The sequence below is a fragment of the Chiloscyllium plagiosum genome, unplaced genomic scaffold (genome assembly GCF_037043375.1).
Source record: "Chiloscyllium plagiosum isolate Xiang-an unplaced genomic scaffold, Cpla_swu_hap1 HiC_scaffold_38, whole genome shotgun sequence".
Taxonomy (NCBI): domain Eukaryota; kingdom Metazoa; phylum Chordata; class Chondrichthyes; order Orectolobiformes; family Hemiscylliidae; genus Chiloscyllium; species Chiloscyllium plagiosum.
The window spans coordinates 26329075-26350111 of NW_028270176.1; the positions used below are offsets into that span (position 1 = coordinate 26329075).

A 21037-nucleotide genomic window follows, 5' to 3' on the forward strand; every position below is an offset into this window, starting at 1 on the left:
TGTGTGTGTGAATGTTTTTCTGTGTGTGTGTGTATGTGTGAATGTTTTTGTCTGTGTGTAAGTGTGTGTGTTTTTGAGTGTGTGTGTGTGTGTGTTAGTTAGGGACTGAGTTCCCTCAGTTGCCTGGACAGCTGCTTTGCAATGCAGCACGACACCAACAGTTTCAATTCCCGTACTGGCTGAGGTCACCCTTGAATACTCTCCTTCTTGACCTCTCGCTCTCGCCCTGAGGTTGGACTGTGTCTGAGTGTTTAAAACTCTCATCCTCCCTGCCAGTCATATTGCTAAATAACACAAGATGCAGGCTAAGATTGGAAAAGTGGTGTGTTGCAGAGAGAGCTGGGGCAATGTGTGCACAGATTATTGAAGGACAGAGGCTGGTTGGGGGGGGAACCGGGGTGGAGGGGGAGAGAGATCGAGAGAGAGAGATTGCAGTTAATAAAGGACACAGCCTCCTCAGATTAGTTGTGGTGTGGAACTGCTGCTGAAGGGATAGGCACGTGCGGAATGGGAAGAGAATAGATCACATGGGATGTCACAAGAATCCAAGACGTTTTTCCCCAGAGTCGAAACTATATGTTCCTCAGAAGCTAGTGGCTTCACGCATCGCTGTTTCATCTCCCTCACATCAGGGAGAGAGGGAGATAGAATGCGTGGTCCCCTTGGGGTGAAGGTTACCATGAGCGGCACCTGGCTCCTCCTCCTCCTCCTCCAGGCGATGGGTGAGTGACTCCCTCATGTGTCCAGTTGCTTCCTGGTCAAAATCCTGGCCGCGGATCTCCAGATCCCTGTTTGAAATCTGCCTGGCCATGCGCGCCCTTGCTGGGGCACATTTAACATGGAGGTAGTGGCTACTGTGGGGTTTAATAACTGTGAGACATGAGGGGACTCGCTTTGGCAGGAGGAAGAGAGGAGCAGATTATTGAATCGGAGAAAGACCGTGGAAAGCCACAGGCTCAGGGGGGTTTAGGGGAGACCACATCTGTGAGTCACAGAAAATGCTAGGATCCAGTTCAGTGGGTCACAGGAAGGCAAACGGTCTTTGTTTCAAAGGGAATAGGGTAAAAACGTTGGGAGGCTTTTGCTAAAACAGTTCAAGGCACGAGTCAGACCTGGGATACGGTGAGGAATCTTATGGCCTTGTATCCAAGAAAAGATAGACTGGGCATTGGAGGCAGTATAGAGTAGGTTCACTCAGCTAATTGCAGGTACAGAGAGACTGTCGGATGAGGGAGAGTTTGAGTAAGTCAGGCCTGTTCTCATTGGAGATTGGAAGAATGAGAGGTGACCTGATTGAAGACTTTCAGATGAGTTGATTTGAGAGTAAGTGAGGAAGAGAGCTTGTTTCCCCTCGCATTGTGGGAGAGTCTGGGACCAAAGGGACATTGTTTGAGAATAAGGGGGAAGACAGAGATGGGGAGGGATGACTCCTCTCCGAGGGGGAGGGGAATCTGTGGAATTCTTTTCCATAGAAGGCTGTCAAGGTTGGGTCAGTGAGTATATTTGAGATAATCAAGAAGAGAAATCAGGCCGGGAGGTGGGGGGAGTGCAAGATGATCAGGTCAGCTGTGATCCAATTGAAAACTGGAGCAGATGTGATGGACTGAATGGTCAGGTAGGCAAATTGAGTGGGTGTACGGTAGGACAGACTGAGAGACAGCAGTCACTAAAGCACACAGCACCCTTGGATTTATTCATAGAGTCATAGAGATGTATAGCACATTTCATCCTTCGGTCCAACCTCGTCCATAGCGACCAGATACACTAACCTAATCTAGTCCCATTTGTCAGCACTTGGTCCATTGGTTTTAACCCTACTGCGAATCCTCTTGCAAGGATGCCTGCCTTGAAGAAGTTTTCCTCCTCTCTCTACAAGAATCTCAGGGAGTCCCTCTCCCACTGCAACTCTATGTTACTTTTTCCCCACCCCCACCCTCCTCTAGCTTATCTCTCCACACTTCAGGCTCTCTGCCTTTATTCCTGATGAAGGGCTTTTGCCCGAAACGTCGATTTTGCTGCTCGCCGGATGCTGCCTGAACTGCTGTGCTCTTCCAGCACCACTGATCCAGAATCTGGTTTCCAGCATCTGCAGTCATTGTTTTTACCCCATATCCCTATAAACTCTTCCTATTCATATACCCATCCAGATGCCTTTTAAATGTTGTAATTGTACCAGCCTCCACCACATCCTCTGGCAGCTCATTCCATACACATACCACCCTCTGTGTGAAAAAGTTGCCCCTTAGGTCCCTTTTATATCTTGCCCCTCTCACCCTAAACCTATGCCCTCTACTTCTGGACTCCCCCACCCAAGGGAAAATGCTTTGTCTATTTGTCCTATCCATGCCCCTCATAATTTTATATCATGTGCTTTCTCTCTTTGTCTTTCTCTCTTTTAAAAGTGCCGTTGTTTTGACTTTTTTTTCTTTCCAAAGTTCCAAAACAATGCAATGGAATATAAAACAGTAATTGCTGCTCCTGGAATTTGAGGAAATCACCTACAATATCTCAAAAAAGGAGCAGCTCTTATAGTCACAATTTTTTTCCCATCCTCCATCTTGGATTACCCAGAAGGGTCCTAGGGATGCAGAATCTGAGAGCAGGGAGATGATGCTGAACTTGTACAAGACACTCGTTAGACCTGAGTTGGAGTATTGTGTACAGTGCGGGCACCACATTATAGGGAAGATGGGACCATACTGGGGAGACGGAGAGAGAGTGAGACAGGGAGAGAGACTGAGAGAGAGAAAGAAAGAGAGACTGAGAGAGAGAGAGAGAGAGAGAGACAGAGAAAGAGGGACAGAGAGAGATAAAGAGAGCTGGAAAGTGAGACCGACAAAGAGCGACAATGACAGAGTGACAGAGGGTGGGGAGACAGAGAGAGAAACAGTGAGAGAGAGAGTGACAATGAGACAGAAAGAGTGAGAGAGAGAGACAGGAAGATAGGGAGAGAGAGAGAGGGAGACAGAGAAAGACAGAGAGGGAGAAAGAGACAGAGAGAGGGAGACCGAGAAACAGAGAGAGAGAGAGAGAGAGAGACAGAGAGAGAGACTGAGAGAGTGCAGAAATGATTTACAATAAGGGTCCCAGGGATGAGAAACTCTGGCAATAAGGATTGATTGAAAAAAATGGGGACTGTTCGCCCTGGGAGAGGAGAAGGCTGAGAGAGGGAGATCCAGCAAGGTTTTCAAAATCACAAAGGGGAAGGGGGAGGGGGCTGGAGAGAGATGATCCAGAGAAGCTGTTTGCGCTTGGAAAAGGAACGCGAATGAGAAAGGGAACGGGAGGGGCAAAGATTTCAAGTGAGGTATAAACGGAATGAGGGAGGGGTTGGGAAAATTAAGGAAAAAATGTTCCCACCCAGCAAATTGTTAGAGTGTGGCATATACTGCCTGGAAGTGTGCTGGGGGCAGGATAAATGGAGAGGGGGCATTGGATGGGGAGTTGGATAGAAATGGGGTGTGGAGGGATTGGGGATGGAGTAAAAACAGGGGATTGGTGATGGGTGATGGATGACAAAACCAATGTTGGTGCAATTGGTTAACCAGTCTCCCCCAGTTCCATCGCACTTCCCCATCTCGTCTGAGATCTAACCTTTTCGCTGTTTTCTCTTGCAGTGTTCCAGGGTTCACAGCAGGCAATTGACTCTCAAGGTCAGTGACATTACTACAATCAGTGAAAAAAAATTACATTAATTTTTCTGACGCAAACTTTCCACCATCGTACACGTGAAGGTTTCCAAGTGGACATCAAACCCCGTACTGGACTTCATCTTCCAGATTTCAGAATCTGTCCCCTCTCCCTGTCCCATCATAGCCTCAATGGCCCTCAAATATCCGTGTATTCCAATTCCCATTTCCCTAATCCTTGGCCCACAGCCTTGGCATCACAGGTAGCCATTGAACTCCTTCTCTAATGCAATGAGAGTGTCTGCCTCTCCCACTCTTACAGGTGGTGAGTTCGTCTGAGCAAAAATGTTGCCCCTCACCACCTCCTGCCTCTTCCCTTCAAGCTATCTTTCCCCCTCTCCCCTCAGTCATTGATCCTTCCATCAAGGGAGGGAATGTTTCTACCTGCCTACTCTATTGATGCCCCCTGCATCACTTTATACATCTTAATCATGTTCCTCTCCTCCCCTCCCTCTCTCAATCTCCCCTGCTTGATGGGAAATAACTCCAGTCTATCCAATCTCTCTCCATCACTAAAACTCTCCACCGCCCTCCCTGCCTCACAAGGGAGACAGAGAGAGGGAGAGGGAGAGCAGGAGAGACATTGACGGAGAGTGAGAGATAGAGGGTCATAAAGAGTGACAAATGGCTGAAGAGAGAGAGGAAGGGAAAGGGTTGGAAGGAAAGAAAGACAGACAGAGGTGCACACAGAGACAGAGAGAGGGACAGAGCCAGAGGCCGTGAGAGACAGGGTGAGAGAGAGAGAGATAGAGAGAGACAGAAAGAGAGAGACATAGAGGAATAGAGAGAAAGGGTGAGAAAGAGAGAGAGATAGACAGAGGGTATGAGAAAGGGACAGAGAGACAGGGAAAGAGAGGGGTGAGAAAGAGAGAGAAAGGCAGGAGAGAGGGGGAGAGACGAGAGGGAGAGAAAGGGTAGGAGAGAGAGATAGAGAGCGCGGAACGAGAGACACAGTGTGAGGTGGACAGACAGACACAGAGATAGAGAGACAGAGAATGACAGACAGAGACAGAGATAGAGAGACAGATAGGGAGACAGAGAGAGAGAGAGACAGAGAGAGACAGAGAGATAGACGCAGTGAGAGAGACAAAGAAAACATGGAGAGACAGAGAGACAGATAGAGAGACATAGACAGAGCGAGAGAGAGACAGAGACAGAGACACATAGACAGACAGAGACAGACTGAGACAGAGAGAGACAGAGACAGATAGAAGCCATTGTTTTTGTTCCTTGCCCTCATCTCCCTCCCGTTCTCGTTGTAGTGAGGCTGAGTGATGGCCCGACCCCGTGCTCTGGGAGAGTGGAGGTTTACCACTCGGGAGAGTGGGGCACCGTGTGTGATGACAGGTGGGGCATTGAAGATGCCAGGGTGGTGTGTCACCAAGTCGGGTGTGGCCCTGCCATCTCGGCACCCAGGGGTGGGTATTACCCAGTTGGCACTGGAAAGATCTGGATGGATGAAGTCCGGTGTCGGGGTACGGAGCTCCAACTGTCCACCTGCTCATTTCAAGGTTGGAAAAAACACAACTGCAACCACAATGAAGACGCTGGAGTGACCTGTCAAGAAGGAGGTAAGATGTCACTCTCTATTTTCACACCCAGTCTCAGGCTGGTGTGTTCATGCCACCCCCAACCCCAAGCAATGACCATCCAAACTGAGAGAGAATCTAACCATTACCCCCATGATGTTCAATGGTGTTACCATTCACTGAAACCCCCACTATCAACATCCTGGGGCTTACCATTGAAAGAGAATCTAACCATTGCCCCCTTCATATTCAATGGTGTTATTATCACTGAATCCCCCACAATCAACATTCTGGGGGTTACCTTGAGAGAGAATCTAACCATCACTCTCTTGAGTTCAATGGTGTTACCATCACTGAATCCCCCCCACTATCAACATCGAGAAACAGAGAGAGAGATAGACAGAGGGTATGAGAAAGGGACAGAGAGAGAGGTGAGAAAGAGAGAGAAAGGAAGGAGAGAGGGGGAGAGACGAGAGGGAGAGAAAGGGTAGGAGAGAGAGAGATACAAAACGCGGACAAATAGACAGAGAGAGAGGGAGAGAAAGGGATGAGAAAGAAAGGGAGGAGAGAGAGGGAGAGACGAGAGGGAGAGAAAGGATAGGAGAGAGAGAGAGAGAAAGATAGAGAGTGGGCGGACAGATAGAGACAGGGTGAAGTAGACAAACAGTCACAGAGATAGAGAGACAGAGAGATAGACACAGTGAGAGAGACAGAGAAAACATAGAGAAACAGAGAGACAGATAGAGACACAGACAGAGAGAGAGAGAGAGAGACAGAGACAGACAGAGTCAGAGAAACATAGACAGACAGAGACAGACTGAGACAGAGGGAGACAGAGACAGATAGAAGCCATTGTTTTTGTTCCTTGCCCTCATCTCCCTCCCATTCTCGTTGTAGTGAGGCTGAGTGACGGCCCGACCCCGTGCTCTGGAAGAGTGGAGGTTTACCACTCGGGAGAGTGGGGCACCGTGTGTGATGACAGATGGGGCATTGAAGATGCCATGGTGGTGTGTCACCAAGTCGGGTGTGGCCCTGCCATCTCGGCGCCCAGGGGTGGGTATTACCCAGTTGGCACTGGAAAGATCTGGATGGATGAAGTCCGGTGTCGGGGTACGGAGCTCCAACTGTCCACCTGCTCATTTCAAGGTTGGAAAAAACACAACTGCAACCACAATGAAGACGCTGGAGTGACCTGTCAAGAAAGAGGTAAGATGTCACTCTCTATTTTCACACCCAGTCTCAGGCTGGTGTGTTCATGCCACCCCAACGCCAAGCAATGACCATCCAAACTGAGAGAGAATCTAACCATTACCCCCATGATGTTCAATGGTGTTACCGTTCACTGAAACCCCCAATACCAACAACCTTGGGTTACCATTGACAGAGAATCTAACCATCGCCCCCTTGACATTCGATAGTGTTACCCTCACTGAAACCCCCACTATCAACTACCTTGGGTTACCACTGACAGAGAATCTAACCATCGCCCCTTTGACATTCGATAGTGTTACCCTCACTGAAACCCCCACTATCAACATTCTGGGGGTTACCACTGACAGAGAATCTAACCATCGCCCCCTTGACATTCGATAGTGTTACCCTCACTGAAACCCCCACTATCAACTACCTTGGGTTACCACTGACAGAGAATCTAACCATCGCCCCCTTGACATTCAATAGTGTTACCATCACTGAATTCCCCCCCCCCCCCACCATCAACATCCTGGTGGTTACCACTGACAGAGAATCTAACCATCATTCCCTTGACATTCAATGGTGTTACCATCACTGAAACCCCCACTATCAACATCCTGGGGGTTACCAGTGGAGAGAAACCAACCATCACCCCCTTGACATTCAATGGAGGTTTTATCACTGAGTTACCTCCCTGATCTTAATCTTTCAGCTAACAAAGACAAATATCCCCTTACACCTTCTTATCTACTTGGCCTGATACCTTAAGGGACCAGTGTACATGGACACTGAGGTCCTTCTGATCCTCAATGCTTCCCAGGGTCCCATCGTGTATTCCCTTGCCTCATTTGTTGTGCCCAAGTGCATTGCCTCGCGTTGATCTCCACTTTACCTCGAGGGTCTATGGGCATGGTTAGCTCAAATGGATGTTTTTGCAATACGGAGAGACACCAGCAGCGCGGGTTCAATCTCTGCATCGACTGAGGTTACCCTAAAGGGCTCATTTCCTCACTCTTGTTATGGAGCAGACCAAACCCCCTCAAAACCTACCGAGGAGACAGCCTAACACTTATCTCATTTACAGGCAAGTGTAAGGTGCTGTGTTCCAGCTGTGATTCAATTGGTCAAACTATTTGGCTTTAAGTAAAACACACTTTATTCTGACACCCCAAGTAAAAGAATTGGCAGAACTTGATTGAAAAACTTCACAAGACAATGTGTTATTTAACTCATCAACACTCCCAGCATCCCATAAACACGCCCTTGGGAAAGGCAGGTTCAGCGAGACAGATTTCCCTCACTTTGCTGCCTCTTCCAGTCCAGGAGAAGGAAGGATGAACCTAACAGCGAGAGAGGGAACTCAAACTCTTTTTTTTCAGCAGAGAGAGAGAGAGAGAGTTTATCTAGCAGCTTCACCCCAGATTTCGAAATTGGAAGCAAAGACTAAAAGCCTGAACCCACCCATTCAGGCTACCTCTGTCTCATTTCAAAGATAAACACGAGGCCATTTATTCTGCTTTCCACGCCATCCGGTTGACAATACTCCCCCTTCAGGAGAAACAGGATGGTGCAACTCCCTCCTTTATGGCGTATCTTGTCACACCCTCTGCCTTGCCTGAGGCGAGGTGACCCTCAGGTTAAACCACCCCTAGTCCTCTCTCCACCTCTGTCTCTCTGGAGCCCGTGGGAACTTGTCTCTCTCAACGCAAGCATTTCCCGACACGTCCTTTGGTTTTATTTGTGTGCGGGATGTGTGGGCATTGCTGGTTGGGCCATGCTGGTTGGGCCAGTATTTTTTGCCCAGAGGGGGCAGTAAAGAGTCAACTGACCTAGCTAAGAGACTGGATTCATGTGTAGGCCCAGATCAGATACAGACGGCAAATTCCTGTCCCTGATAGGCATTGGTGAACCAGACAGGTTTCTTTCCCGACAATGAATTCGTGAATTCCAGATTCTCCATTGAATTTGAATTCCAACATGGCGGGGGCTCCCCTGGATGTCACCCAGTTTTTTTCACGGAGATTCGGACCGTCTCACACCTGTTTCCCCCTTTTTCTCTCCTCCCCACCGAGATAAATCTTTCCGTCCCTCGATCTCTCTGAAGCTCAACGACCTGATGCCCCTGGTGGGGAGTAACATGGAATTCAGGTGCACAGCTCTGGAGGGATACAGTAGGGGACGCTTTGGAACAGGGAAAGATTCCCCCATGATCCATTGGCAAGTGGTGGCAGCCGGGACCCGCAGCGTCAACGTCTGGCTGGGGAAGATGGCCCTGCTCCACACGGGCAACTACACGTGCCTCGATAAAGCAACTGCCAGTGGGAACTGGCAATGTTTCCTGCCCAGCAAGACCGTGCAACTCCGAGTGGTGGATAAGTCCCGGTTTTCCGTCTCATCGGGGGGCGCCACGCTCTCTGGACATTGTAAAGGAGGCGCTCTATGAAGACAAGGGGATTGCTACAGCACCAAGTGCCACAGTTGCGGTACCCGCCAGACATAGAAGTCGAAAGGTCCCCTGTTTGTTCCCACACTCTCGGTTTCCGGCCCACCCACCCCCGCCATTGCATTAAACCCCTCTTCCCGCATTTCCCCTCATCGAAAACCTTCGGAAAGGCCAATGGGCAGAACTGGATGAAGGAGCAAAGGACAAATGAGGAAGATTATGGAGAGCTCAAATGCCAGCAGAGGTTGAAATTTTCCAGAGAGTGATTTCCAATCGGGACAGAGAGGGAAATCTGAGAAGGGGAATTGGACTTCCCAGTCTGGGATTGGAATGAGGGATCAAATGGACTCTCACTGGCTGGGAATGAACTCCATTTGTCTATCCTGCAAGTGAAAGTGGTAGTACAGAAGAACAGACAGCAGTTACTAAAGCACACAGCACCCTTGGATTTATTCATAGGGGCGTAGAGTCCAAGAGCAGGGAGGTGATGCTGAACTTACACAAGACACTTGTTAGAGCTCAGCTAGCATGCTGTATACAGTCATAGGCACTACATTATAGGGAAGATGTGAATGTATTGGGGACGGAGTGAGAGAATGAGTGAGGCAGAGAGAGAACGACTGATATAAAGAGGGTGGGAGAGAGAGAGACACACAGGGATAGAGATAAGCGTGAAGGATAAAGACAGAGTGTGAGTGACAGAGACAGAGTCAGAAAGAAAATCATAGATTCCCAACAGTGTGGAAACAGGCCCTTCAGCCCAACAAGTCCACACCAACCCTCCGAAGAGTAATCCATCTTCCTACCTTATATTTACCCCTGACTGATGCACCTAACCTGCACATCCCTGAACACTATGGGCAATTTAGCATGGCCAATCCTAATCATACCCTAACCTGTACATCTTTGGACTGTGGGAGGAAAGCCACACAGACACAGGGAGAATGTGCAAAACTCTCCACGGTCCTCCGGGTGCTGAAACGCCAATTCCTTGTATATTTGCAACAACAGCTTCCCTGCTTTTATTCTCCACGCTTACGTTCTGCACTCTGTTGCTGGCGCCTATCTGTGTTGTTTCATTTTCTGTCCACTGTGTAATTCCGAGTGTCTGTTTCTGAAGATTTCCCATGTTCTATTTTCAGAGTCACCGGCCCGGCCGGAGATTACAGCCGCTCCCTCGTACCCGGCGTATCTGGTGGGAGAAAATGTCACCCTGACGTGTGTAATCCCAAACCGTTACACACCCGCTCACATCCAGTTTCTGAAAGACTCTGCCCTCGTCACCAACAGCACTGGGAACCAGCGGCGATTCACCCACAGTGTCCTCCACCTCACCTCCATCGATGCGGGGAACTACACGTGTTCCTACCAGACCCTGGAGTATGGACGGTTGCTCTCATCAGCCCCCAGTCTCCCAGTGGAAATTGCCCTCACTCGTGAGTCTGAACACCCGCTGTGTTGCACATTGGACACTTTCTGAATCTGATTAACGCAGAAAGAGAGAGACAGAGTTAATGTTTCAGGTTATAAACACCGGAAGTTGCTGGAGAAAGTCAGCAAGTCTGTGGAATGAGAGAGATAGAAACAGAGCTAATATGACAGAGAGGCAAGGTGGCTCAGTGGTTAGCACTGCTGCCTCACAGTGCCAGGGACCCGGGGTCAAATCCACCCTCGAGTGACTGTCCATTTGAAGATTGCATGTTCTCCCTGTGTCTGTGCGGGTTACACACTTAATGGTAAGGTACTAGGGAATGTTGCTGAACAAAGAGACCTTGGAGTGCAGGTTCATAGCTCCTTGAAAGTGGAGTCGCAGGTAGATAGGATAGTGAAGAAGGTGTTTGGTATGCTTTCCTTTATTGATCAGAGTATTGAGTACAGGAGTTGGGAGGTCATGTTGCGGCTGTACAGGACTTTGGTTTGGCTAGTGTTGGAATATTGCATGTAATTCTGGTCTCCTTCCGATTGGAAAGATGTTGTGAAACTTGAAAGGATTCAGAAAGATTTACAAGGATGTTGCCAGGGTTGGAGGGTTTGAGCTATAGGGAGAGGTTGAATAAGCTAGGGCTGTTTTCCCTGGAGCTTTGGAGGCTGAGGTGACCTTATAGAGGTTTATAAAATCATGAGGGGCATGGATAGGGTAAATAGGCAAAGTCTTTACCCTGGGGTGGGGGAATCCAGAACTAGAGGGGGCATAGGTTTAGGGTGAGGAGCAAAGATATAAAAGAGACCTAAGGGGCAACTTCTTCACTCAGAGGGTGGTACGTGTATGGAATGAGCTGCCAGAGGAAGTGGTGGAGGCTGGTACAATTGCAACATTTAAGAGGCATTTGGTTGGGTATATGAATAGGGAGGATTTGGAGGGATATGGGCCAGGTGCTGGCAGGTAGGACGAGAATGAGTTGGGATATCTGGTCAGCATGGACGGGTTGGATCAAAGGGTCTGTTTTCGTGACTCTATGACTATACCTCCGTGTGCTCCAGTTTCTTCCCACAGTCCAAAGACGTGCATGATGGGGTGGATTAATGATGGGGAATTGCCCCAAAGTGTCCAGAGATGTGTAGGTTAGGGCAGATTAGCCACTGGGAAAAGCAGGGTTACAGGGATAGAGTAGGATAGGGATGTGTCTGGGTGGGATGTTCTTCAGAAGGTCAGTGTGGACCTGATGCTCACACTATGATTACAGGTTATAAACACAGAGAGTATTGGAGCTGGCAGCAGCCAAAGACAGACCTGGCTTCAGAGACAGTCTACAGAAGGTTCGAATGGCTGCTCCCACGTAAGGAGCGACCCTCAGATGAGAAGAGGGTTGAATAGGTCGGCCCTGTCCTCATTCCAGTTTAGAAGAATGAGCAGTGACCAGGTTGAAGATTCTTAGGTAACTTGATTTGAAGGGCGATGGAGAGAGAAGTTGTTTCCCTTTGTGTGAGAGCCTGGACCAGAGGGGCTCTCCGAGACGGGGAGCGTATCTGTTGAATTCTTTACAGCAGAGGGCTGTCAAGGCTGGGGCTTTGAATGTATATTGAAAGCTGAAATGGAGAGATTATTAATCAGGAAGGGGGAATCGAGGGGGCTGGGGGAGAAGTGGGGTTGAGGATGATCAGATCAGCTGTTATCCTATTGAATGGTGGAGCAGGCTCGATGGGCTGAATGGCCTCCTTCTGCTTCTATGTCTCCTGCTGTGGTAACGTCCTGTCTCTCTCTCTCTCTCTCTCTGATCTTACAGAGCCCCGAGTCAGGCTGGTGAATGGCAGCGACTCGTGTTCGGGGAGAGTGGAGGTGCAGTACAACGGAGAGTGGGGGACAGTGTGCGACCAATCCTGGCACATCTCAGAAGCCAGGGTGGTGTGCCGCCAGCTGGGATGTGGGTCAGCCGTGGCTGCACTTCCCGGGGCTGGGTTCGGACACGGGTCAGGAACAGTCTGGATGGACGAGGTGTCCTGCGGAGGGACAGAGCCGAGCCTCTGGGCGTGTCCATTCAGTGGATGGGGCCGGGGCAACTGTGGGCACCAGAAAGATGCCAGTGTGGTCTGTAACCCCAGTAAGGAATGGGGCAGGGGGAACCATCTGGGAAAGGGGTTGGGGGGGAGTGGGCGGGAGTTACTGTCTCTCTCACACACACACACGCTCACACTCACATTCATCACACCTACACTCACACCCCTCCCTCCACACAGAGTCACACTCACACACAGACCCAATCATACACTAACACTGACGTACATTGTCACACTCACACTCATCCACACACTCCCTCCCTCACTCACATTCATTCTCACATATTGTCTCTCTCACATTCTCTCTTTCTCTCATAAATACTCTCCCTCATAAACTCTCTCAAAGTCTCTCTCCCTCTCAAACTATCTCTCTTTCACTTTCTTTCTCTCATACCCCCTTTCTCATACTCTCTATCACAGGCTCTCCAGCAGCCTCTCTCTCTCTCACTGTCTTACACACTCTCTCACACTCTTTCACTCTCACACACTCTGTCTCTCACTCACACTCTCTTTCACACACACTGTCACACTCTCTTTTTCTCACACACGCTCTCCCACACACTGTCTCACAGTCCCTCTTTCACAGGCCCTCTCGCTCTCTCTTTCTCTAACATACACACCCTTTCTTTCTATCTCACACACTCTCTCTCACACTCTTTCTCTTGCACAGCGTCTCTCTCTCACACACAGATGCTCTCTCCCTCTTTCTCTCCTCCCTTTCTCTCTCCGTCTCTCCCCCTCTCTCCCTCACACTCCTTCCCTCTCTCCGTCTGTCTCATACAGCCTCTCCCACGATAACACCAATCTGTGTCCCTTTACAAACCGATGACAACACCCCATGATTGGGGAGCGGAGACTGTGATGGACGTGCCCCACAGTGACAGTGGTGAAGGCTTGGGGGGGAGGGGGAAGGGGAGGGGAGTGAATGAGACACTAATCCTGATGACCTTGTGTCCTCCCTCCCTCCACCCCCTAGGCTCCAAATTCCGACCCTTCATCACAATCACACCGGACAGCCCCCTCCACGTGTCTGGGATCCCTCTGGCAATCCAGTGCCTGGCTCCGAAGGGTTACCTTGGGGGCCGCTTCCGCATCCTGAGGGGTACATCTGTGGCCAAGGAGCACCGGCTGGACCCTGGGAGAAACGGAGCCATTTTCCTGTACCGTAATGTGAGCACCAGCATCGGGGGGAGCTACAGCTGCCTGTACCAGAGGCTGGTCGCTGGCTTCTGGGTCACCTTTCGGGCCAGCCCCTCCATTCCCATCCGGGTCGTAGGTGAGTCACGTTTCGGTGCATTTCCCGTCTCCATCTGTGCCAGCTCTTCTGTCAATGGGGAGATAGGATGTCGAAGGAGGCGTGGAACCGTAAAACACATTGGTATTTGCAGGTGCAGCAAGTATTGAAGCAGGCAGCTGGAATATTGTCCTCCATTGCTAGAGTGCTGTAGGACAGAGAGACCCAGGGTGGTGCAGGGACAAAGTTCCATGAAAGTGGAATCACAGGGAGGCAGAGCGGAGAAGGAGGCTTGGATCGCAAAAAAAAGTTGGTTTGCAGGTGCAGCAGGTAATTAAGGAGGCGACTGGAATATTGTCCTTCATTGCAGGAGGGGCGGAGCCTAAAACAGGGAGGTGATGCTGCAGCTGTATAGGGTGCTGGTCAGGTCACATCTGGATCACTGTGTACAGTTTTGGTCTCCTTACTTGAGAAAGGGTTTATGTGTTGTTCCATTATAACACGTGTTTTGTCAATGCCAATTTGCCATAATGCGATTAATAAATTGGGGACGCTGCTTCGAAAGCATGAATGTTTTAAACGTGTGTTGGCTGTAATGTGATTACGGTGCCAACACTTTAAGCACTGTTCTACAGTGTGATGCTCTATAGCACGGGGTTGCACAAAAACATTACCATCGCGTTATGGAAGATCTGGCACTGGAGGGCATGCAGAGGAGGTTCACTGGATTGATTCCAGAGTTGATAGAGTTGGTTTATGAGGAGAGACTGAGTCAACTGGGATCATACTCACTTGGATTTAGAAGGGGGGGTTCTCATAGAAACATAAAATTATGAAGGGAATGGATAAGATAGAAGCAGGGAGTTTATTTCTACTGGTGGCTGAAACTAGAACTAGGGGCATAGCCTCCAAATAAAGGAGTGCAGATTTAGGACTCAGTTGAGGAGGAACCTCTTCACCCAGAGGGTTGTGAATCTGTGGAATTCCTGCCCAGTGAAACAGTTGAGGCTACCTCGTTGAGTGTTTATAAGGTAAAGATAGATTTTTGAACAGTAAAGGAATTTCGGGTGACGGTGAGTGGGTGGGTAAGTGGGACTGACTCCACAAGAAAGGTCAGCCATGATCTTATTGACTGGCGGAGCAGGCTCGATGGGCCAGATAGTCTACTCCTGCTCCTATTCCGTATCCTTGGCACACTTGTCTTCATCGGGCAGAGCATCGATTACAGCAGTTGGGACGTCATGTTGTGGTTGCTCAAGACATTGGTGAGGCCGCTTTTGGACCAGTGCATACAATTCTGGTCACCCTGTTATAGGAAGGATGTTATAAAACTGGAAAAGGTGCAGGAAAGGATTTACAAAGATGTGACTGGAACTGGAGGGTTTGAGTTATAGGGAGAGGCTGAATCAGATGGGCATTTTTCCCTGGTGTGTCGGAGGCTGAGGGGTGACCTTATCAAAATGTACAAAATGATGAGGGGCATGGATAGGGTAAATAGACAAGGTCTTTTCCCTGGGTGTGTAACTAGAGTGTATAGGTTTAGGGTGAGAGGGTAAAAAGGACCTGAGGGGAAACATTCCCATGTGATATGTGTATGGAATGAGCTGTCAGAGGAGATGGTGGAGATTGCTGTAATAACAACATTTAAAAGGTACATGAATAGGGAGGATTTAGAGGCATACAGGCCATTCATGGAAATGTTGGAAACACCGAGTCTGCACTGACCTTCCGAGGAATGTTCCACTTAGACCCACCACCCCCATATCCCTGTAACCCTACATTTCCCCTGACTAACCTACCCAGCCTGCACATCACTAGACATTGTGGGACAACTTAGCATGGCCAATCCACCCTAACCTACACATCTTTGGACAATGGGTGGAAACTACAGCACCCAAAGGTAACCCACACAGAGACAGGGAGAACATGCAAACTCCACACAGACATTCACCTGAGAGTGGAATCGAACCCAGGTCCCTGGTACTGTGAGACAGCAGTGCTTACCACTGACTCCCTGTGCTGCCCCATCCTGAAGCGATGTTTGTCTTGTTGTAGACTGTCCCACATGAGGAAACATTCTCCCTCCATCTCCTTTGTCAATCCTTCCCTTTGGTGTCTTACATCATTCATTTAGACCTTGTGTCATTCTTCCAAATTCCAGAGAAACCGTCTCTTCAATCAGACAAATTTCTCGTCCCTGGAATGGTGTAAATCTCCTCTGAACTGCCTCTGATACAACTCCATCCCTCCTCAAGTAAAGGGGTACTGAAACTTACACTGTACTCCGGGTGCGGAAATGCCAATGCCTTATACAGTTACAACACTTTAGCTACTCTCCCACTTTTCTCTAAACTAACTCCGTTGCAACTCCATCCCTCCTCTAGTACAGGGAACCAAAACTCTCCATGGAACTCTGGGTGCGGAAATGCCAATTCCTTGTATATTTGCAACAACAGCTTTCCTGCTTTTATCCTCCACGCTTACATTCTGCACTCTGTTGCTGGCGCCTATCTGTGTTGTTTCATTTTCTGTCCACTGTGTAATTCCAAATGTCTGTTACTGAAGATTTCTCATGTTCTACTTTCAGAGCCACCGGCCCGACCGGAGATTACAGCCGCTCCCTCGTACCCAGCGTATCTGGTGGGAGAAAATGTCACCCTGACATGTGTAATCCCAAACCGTTACACACCCGCTCACATCCAGTTTCTGAAAGACTCTGCCCTCGTCACCAACAGCACTGGGAACCAGCGGCGATTCACCCACAGTGTCCTCCACCTCATCTCCATCGATGCGGGGAACTACACGTGTTCCTACCAGACCCTGGAGTATGGACGGTTGCTGTCGTCAGCCCCCAGTCTCCCAGTGAAAATCGCCCTCACTCGTGAGTCTGAATTCCTGCCGCGTCGCACATCAGATGATTTCCGAATCTGTTTAACGCAGTAAGAGAGAGACGGAGTTAACATTACTGGTTATAAACACAGAAAGCTGCTAGAGAAAGTCAGCAAGTCTGTGCAATGAGAGAGACAGAAACAGAGCTAATATGACAGAGTTGTACAGTGGCTCAGTGGTTAGCACTGCTGCCTCACAGCGCCAGGGACCCAGGGTCATATCCAACCTCGGGTGACTATCCATGTGGAGTTTGCATGTTCTCCCTGTGTCTGTGCGGGTTAACTCCATGTGTTCCAGTTTCCTCTCACAGTCCAAAGATGTGCATGAAGAGGTGAATTAATCATGGGGAATTGCCCCAAAGTGTCCAGAGATGTGTAGGTTAGGGTGGATTAACCACGGGGTAAAGCAGGGTTACAGGGATAGGATAGGATAGGATAGGGATGTGTCTGGGTGGGATGTTCTTCAGAAGGTGAGTGTGGACCTGATGCTCCCACACTGTAGGGATTCTATGATTACAGGTTATAAACAGAGAGGGTATTGGAGCTGGGAGCAGGTTTGGGGCCCTGTACCCGATCAAAGATACTCTTGGCTGATCTCACATAAGGAGGGACTGTCTGATAACGGAGAGGGTTGACTAGGTTTGCCCTGGCCTCATTCCAGTTCAGAAGAATGACCAGGTTGAAAATTCTTAGATAACTTGATTTGAAGGACAGTGGAGAGAGAGTCTGGGACCAGAGAGGTATTGTCTCAATAGAAAGGGGAAGACAGAGACAAGGAGGAATTTCTTCTCTCTGAGACGGGGAGCGTATCTGTTGAATTCTTTACAGCAGAGGGCTGTCGAGGTTGGGGCTTTGAGTGTATATTGAAAGCTGAAATGGAGAGATTATTAATCAGGAAGAGGGAATTGAGGGGGCTGGGGGAGAAGTGGGGTTGAGGATGATCAGATCAGCCGTTATCCTATTGAATGGTGGAGCAGGCTCGATGGGCTGAATGGCCTCCTTCTGCTTCTATGTCTCCTGCTGTGGTAACGTCCTGTCTCTCTCTCTCTCTCTCTGATCTTACAGAGCCCCGAGTCAGGCTGGTGAATGGCAGCGACTCGTGTTCGGGGAGAGTGGAGGTGCAGTACAACGGGGAGTGGGGGACAGTGTGCGACCGTTCCTGGCACATCTCAGAAGCCAGGGTGGTGTGCCGCCAGCTGGGGTGTGGGTCAGCCGTGGCTGCACTTCCCGGGGCTGGGTTCGGACACGGGTCAGGAACGGTCTGGATGGACAAGGTGTCCTGCGGAGGAACAGAGCCGAGCCTCTGGATGTGCCCATTCAGTGGATGGGGCCGGGGCAATTGTGGGCACCAGGAAGATGCCAGTGTGGTCTGTAACCCCAGTAAGGAATCGGCAGGGGGAACCATCTGGGAACGGGGCAGGGTAATCAGAGGGGGTGTACTGTCTCACTAACATACACACTCACACACACACACTCACACCCACTCACACTTGCACACTTTCACACACACATTCGCACACACACTCACAGACACACACACATTTCCACTCAAACATGCACTCTCACATACTCTGTCTTACGCACACACATTCACACACACACTTACACCCCTCCCCCTTACAGAGTCACACTCACACGCACAGACTCTAACATACACTGACACTGACATACATTATCACACTCACACTCACTCACACTCTCCCTCGCTCACATTCATTCTCACACATTGTCTCTCTCATATTTTCTCTTTCTCTCATAAATACTCTCCCTCATAAACTCTCTCAAAGTCTCTCTCTCAAACTGTGTCTCTCTTTCACTTTCCCTCTCACATTCCCTTTCTCATACTCTCTATCACACACTTTCCAGCAGTCTCCCTCTCACACTGTCTTACACATTCTCTCTCACACTCTTTCACTCTCACGCACTGTCTCTCACACACACTCTCTTTCACACACACTATCTCCCACACACTATTTCTCACTCACACTCTCTTTCTCACACATGCTCTCCCACACACTATCTCACATTTCTCTCACAGGCCCTCTCTCTCTCTCACATACACTCTCTATCTTTCTATCTCACAAACTCTCTGTCACTCTCTTTCTGTCGCACACTGTCTCTCTCCCACATACAGATGCTCTCCCCTTCTCTCTCTCCTACCTTTCTCTCTCCGTATCTCTCTCTCCCTCTCTCTCACACTCCATCCCTCTCTCCCTCTCTGTCTCATACAGCCTCTCCCATGATAACCCCACTCCCTCTCCCTTTATAAACTGACGACAACAGCTCAACTCACCCCATGAGGGGGGAGTGGTGACTGTGATGGATGTGTCCCACAGTGATAGCGGTGAGGGGTCGTGGGGGGGGGGGGGGGGGAGTCGGAGTGAATGAGACACTAATCCTGATAACCTTATGACCCCCTCCCTCCCCCCAGGCTTCCTGCTCCGACCCTTCATCACAATCACACCGGACAGCCCCCTCCACGTGTCTGGGATCCCTCTGGCAATCCAGTGCCTGGCTCCGAAGGGTTACCTTGGGGGCCGCTTCCGCATCCTGAGGGGTACGTCTGTGGCCAAGGAGCACCGGCTGGACCCTGGCAGAAACGGAGCCATTTTCCTGTACCGTAATGTGAGCACCAGCATCGGGGGGAGCTACAGCTGCCTGTACCAGAGGCTGGTCACTGGGTTCTGGGTCACCTTCCGGGCCAGCCCCTCCATTCCCATTCGGGTCGTAGGTGAGTCACATTTTGGTGCCTTTCCCGTCTCCGTCTGTGCCAGCTCTTCTGTCAACGGGGAGACAGGGTGTCGAAGGAGGCGTGGAACCGTAAAACACATTGGTATTTGCAGGTGCAGCAAGTATTGAAGCAGGCAGCTGGAATATTGTCCTCCATTGCTAGAGTGCTGTAGAACAGAGAGACCCAGGGTGGTGCAGGGACAAAGTTCCTTGAAAGTGGAATTGCAGGGAGACAGAGCGGAGAAGGAGGCTTGGATCGCAAACAAAAGTTGGTTTGCAGGTGCAGCAGGTAATTAAGGAGGTGGCTGGAATATTGTCCTTCATTGCAGGAGGGGCGGAGCCTAAAACAGGAAGGTGATGCTGCAGCTGTATAGGGTGCTGGTGAGGTCACATCTAGATCACTGTGTACAGTTTTGGTCTCCTTACTTGAGAAAGGGTTTATGTGTTGTTCCATTATAACACGTGTTTTGTCAATGCCAATTTGCCATAATGCGATTAATAAATTGGGGACGCTGCTTCGAAAGCATGAATGTTTTAAACGTGTGTTGGCTGTAATGTGATTACGGTGCCAACACTTCAATCTCTGTTCTACAGTGTGATTTCTCTATCAGACTGGGTTGCACAAGAACATTACCATCGCGTTACGGAAGATCTGGCACTGGAGGACATACAGAGGAGGTTCACTGGATTAATTCCAGAGTTGAGAGGGTTGGTTTATGAGGAGAGACTGAGTCAACTGGGATTATACTCACTTGGTTTTAGAAGGGGGCATCTCATAGAAACATAAACTTATGAAGGGAATGGATAAGATAGAAGCAGGGAGTTTGTTTCTACTGGTGGCTGAAACTAGAACTAGGGGCATAGCCTCCAAATAAAGGAGTGCAGATTTAGGACTCAGTTGAGGAGGAACCTCTTCACCCAGAGGGTTGTGAATCTGTGGAATTCCTGCCCAGTGAAACAGTTGAGGCTACCTCGTTGAATGTTTATAAGGTAAAGATAGATTTTTGAACAGTAAAGGAATTTCGGGTGACGGTGAGTGGGTGGGTAAGTGGGACTGACTCCACAAGAAAGGTCAGCCATGATCTTATTGACTGGTGGAGCAGGCTCGATGGGCCAGATAGTCTACTCCTGCTCCTATTCCGTATCCTTGGCACACTTGTCTTCATCGGGCAGAGCATCGATTACAGCAGTTGGGACGTCATGTTGTGGTTGCTCAAGACATTGGTGAGGCCGCTTTTGGACCAGTGCATACAATTCTGGTCACCCTGTTATAGGAAGGATGTTATAAAACTGGAAAAGGTGCAGGAAAGGATTTACAAAGATGTGACTGGAACTGGAGGGTTTGAGTTATAGGGAGGGGCTGAATCAGATGGGCATTTTTCCCTGGTGTGTCGGAGGCTGAGGGGTGACCTTATCAAAATGTACAAAATGATGAGGGGCATGGACAGGGCCTTTTTCCTGGGTGGGGGTGTCCAAAACTAGAGTGTATAGGTTTAGGGTGAGAGGGAAAAGGGACCTCAAGGGTAACATTTCTATGTGATACGTGTATGGAATGAGCTGCCAGAGGGGGTGGTGGAGATTGCTGTAATAACAACATTTAAAAGGTACATGAATAGGGAGGATTTAGAGGCATACACGGCATTCTTAGAAATGATGGAATTGCTGCAGTATGGAAACACCGAGTCTACACTGACCTTCCGAGGAATGTTCCACTTAGACCCACCACCCCCTTATCCCTGTAACCCTACATTTCCCCTGACTAACCTACCCAGCCTGCACATCACCAGACATTGTGGGACAATTTAGCATGGCCAATCCACCCTAACCTGCACATC

General features: G+C 49.5%; 1 protein-coding gene across 6 annotated transcripts in view; it reads left to right on the forward strand.

The window, feature by feature from the left end:
- The first annotated feature begins 536 nt into the window (after nt 1–536).
- Nucleotides 537–21037, forward strand: part of LOC122544195 (scavenger receptor cysteine-rich type 1 protein M130-like) — a 76733-nt gene continuing 56232 nt past the window's right edge. For 4 of the 6 annotated variants that reach the window (XM_087981068.1, XM_087981070.1, XM_087981069.1 and 1 more), the window contains exons 1-10: nt 537–722; nt 3618–3653; nt 4952–5260; nt 6116–6424; nt 9998–10291; nt 12080–12394; nt 13327–13626; nt 16172–16465; nt 17538–17852; nt 18904–19203. In XM_087981068.1, coding sequence (XP_087837194.1) covers nt 650–722; nt 3618–3653; nt 4952–5260; nt 6116–6424; nt 9998–10291; nt 12080–12394; nt 13327–13626; nt 16172–16465; nt 17538–17852; nt 18904–19203 — 2545 coding nt within the window. In that variant the 5' untranslated portion in view covers nt 537–649. The remainder of the gene's footprint in view (nt 723–3617; nt 3654–4951; nt 5261–6115; nt 6425–9997; nt 10292–12079; nt 12395–13326; nt 13627–16171; nt 16466–17537; nt 17853–18903; nt 19204–21037) is intronic. The other 2 variants (XM_087981073.1, XM_087981072.1) reach the window with 2 other exon arrangements.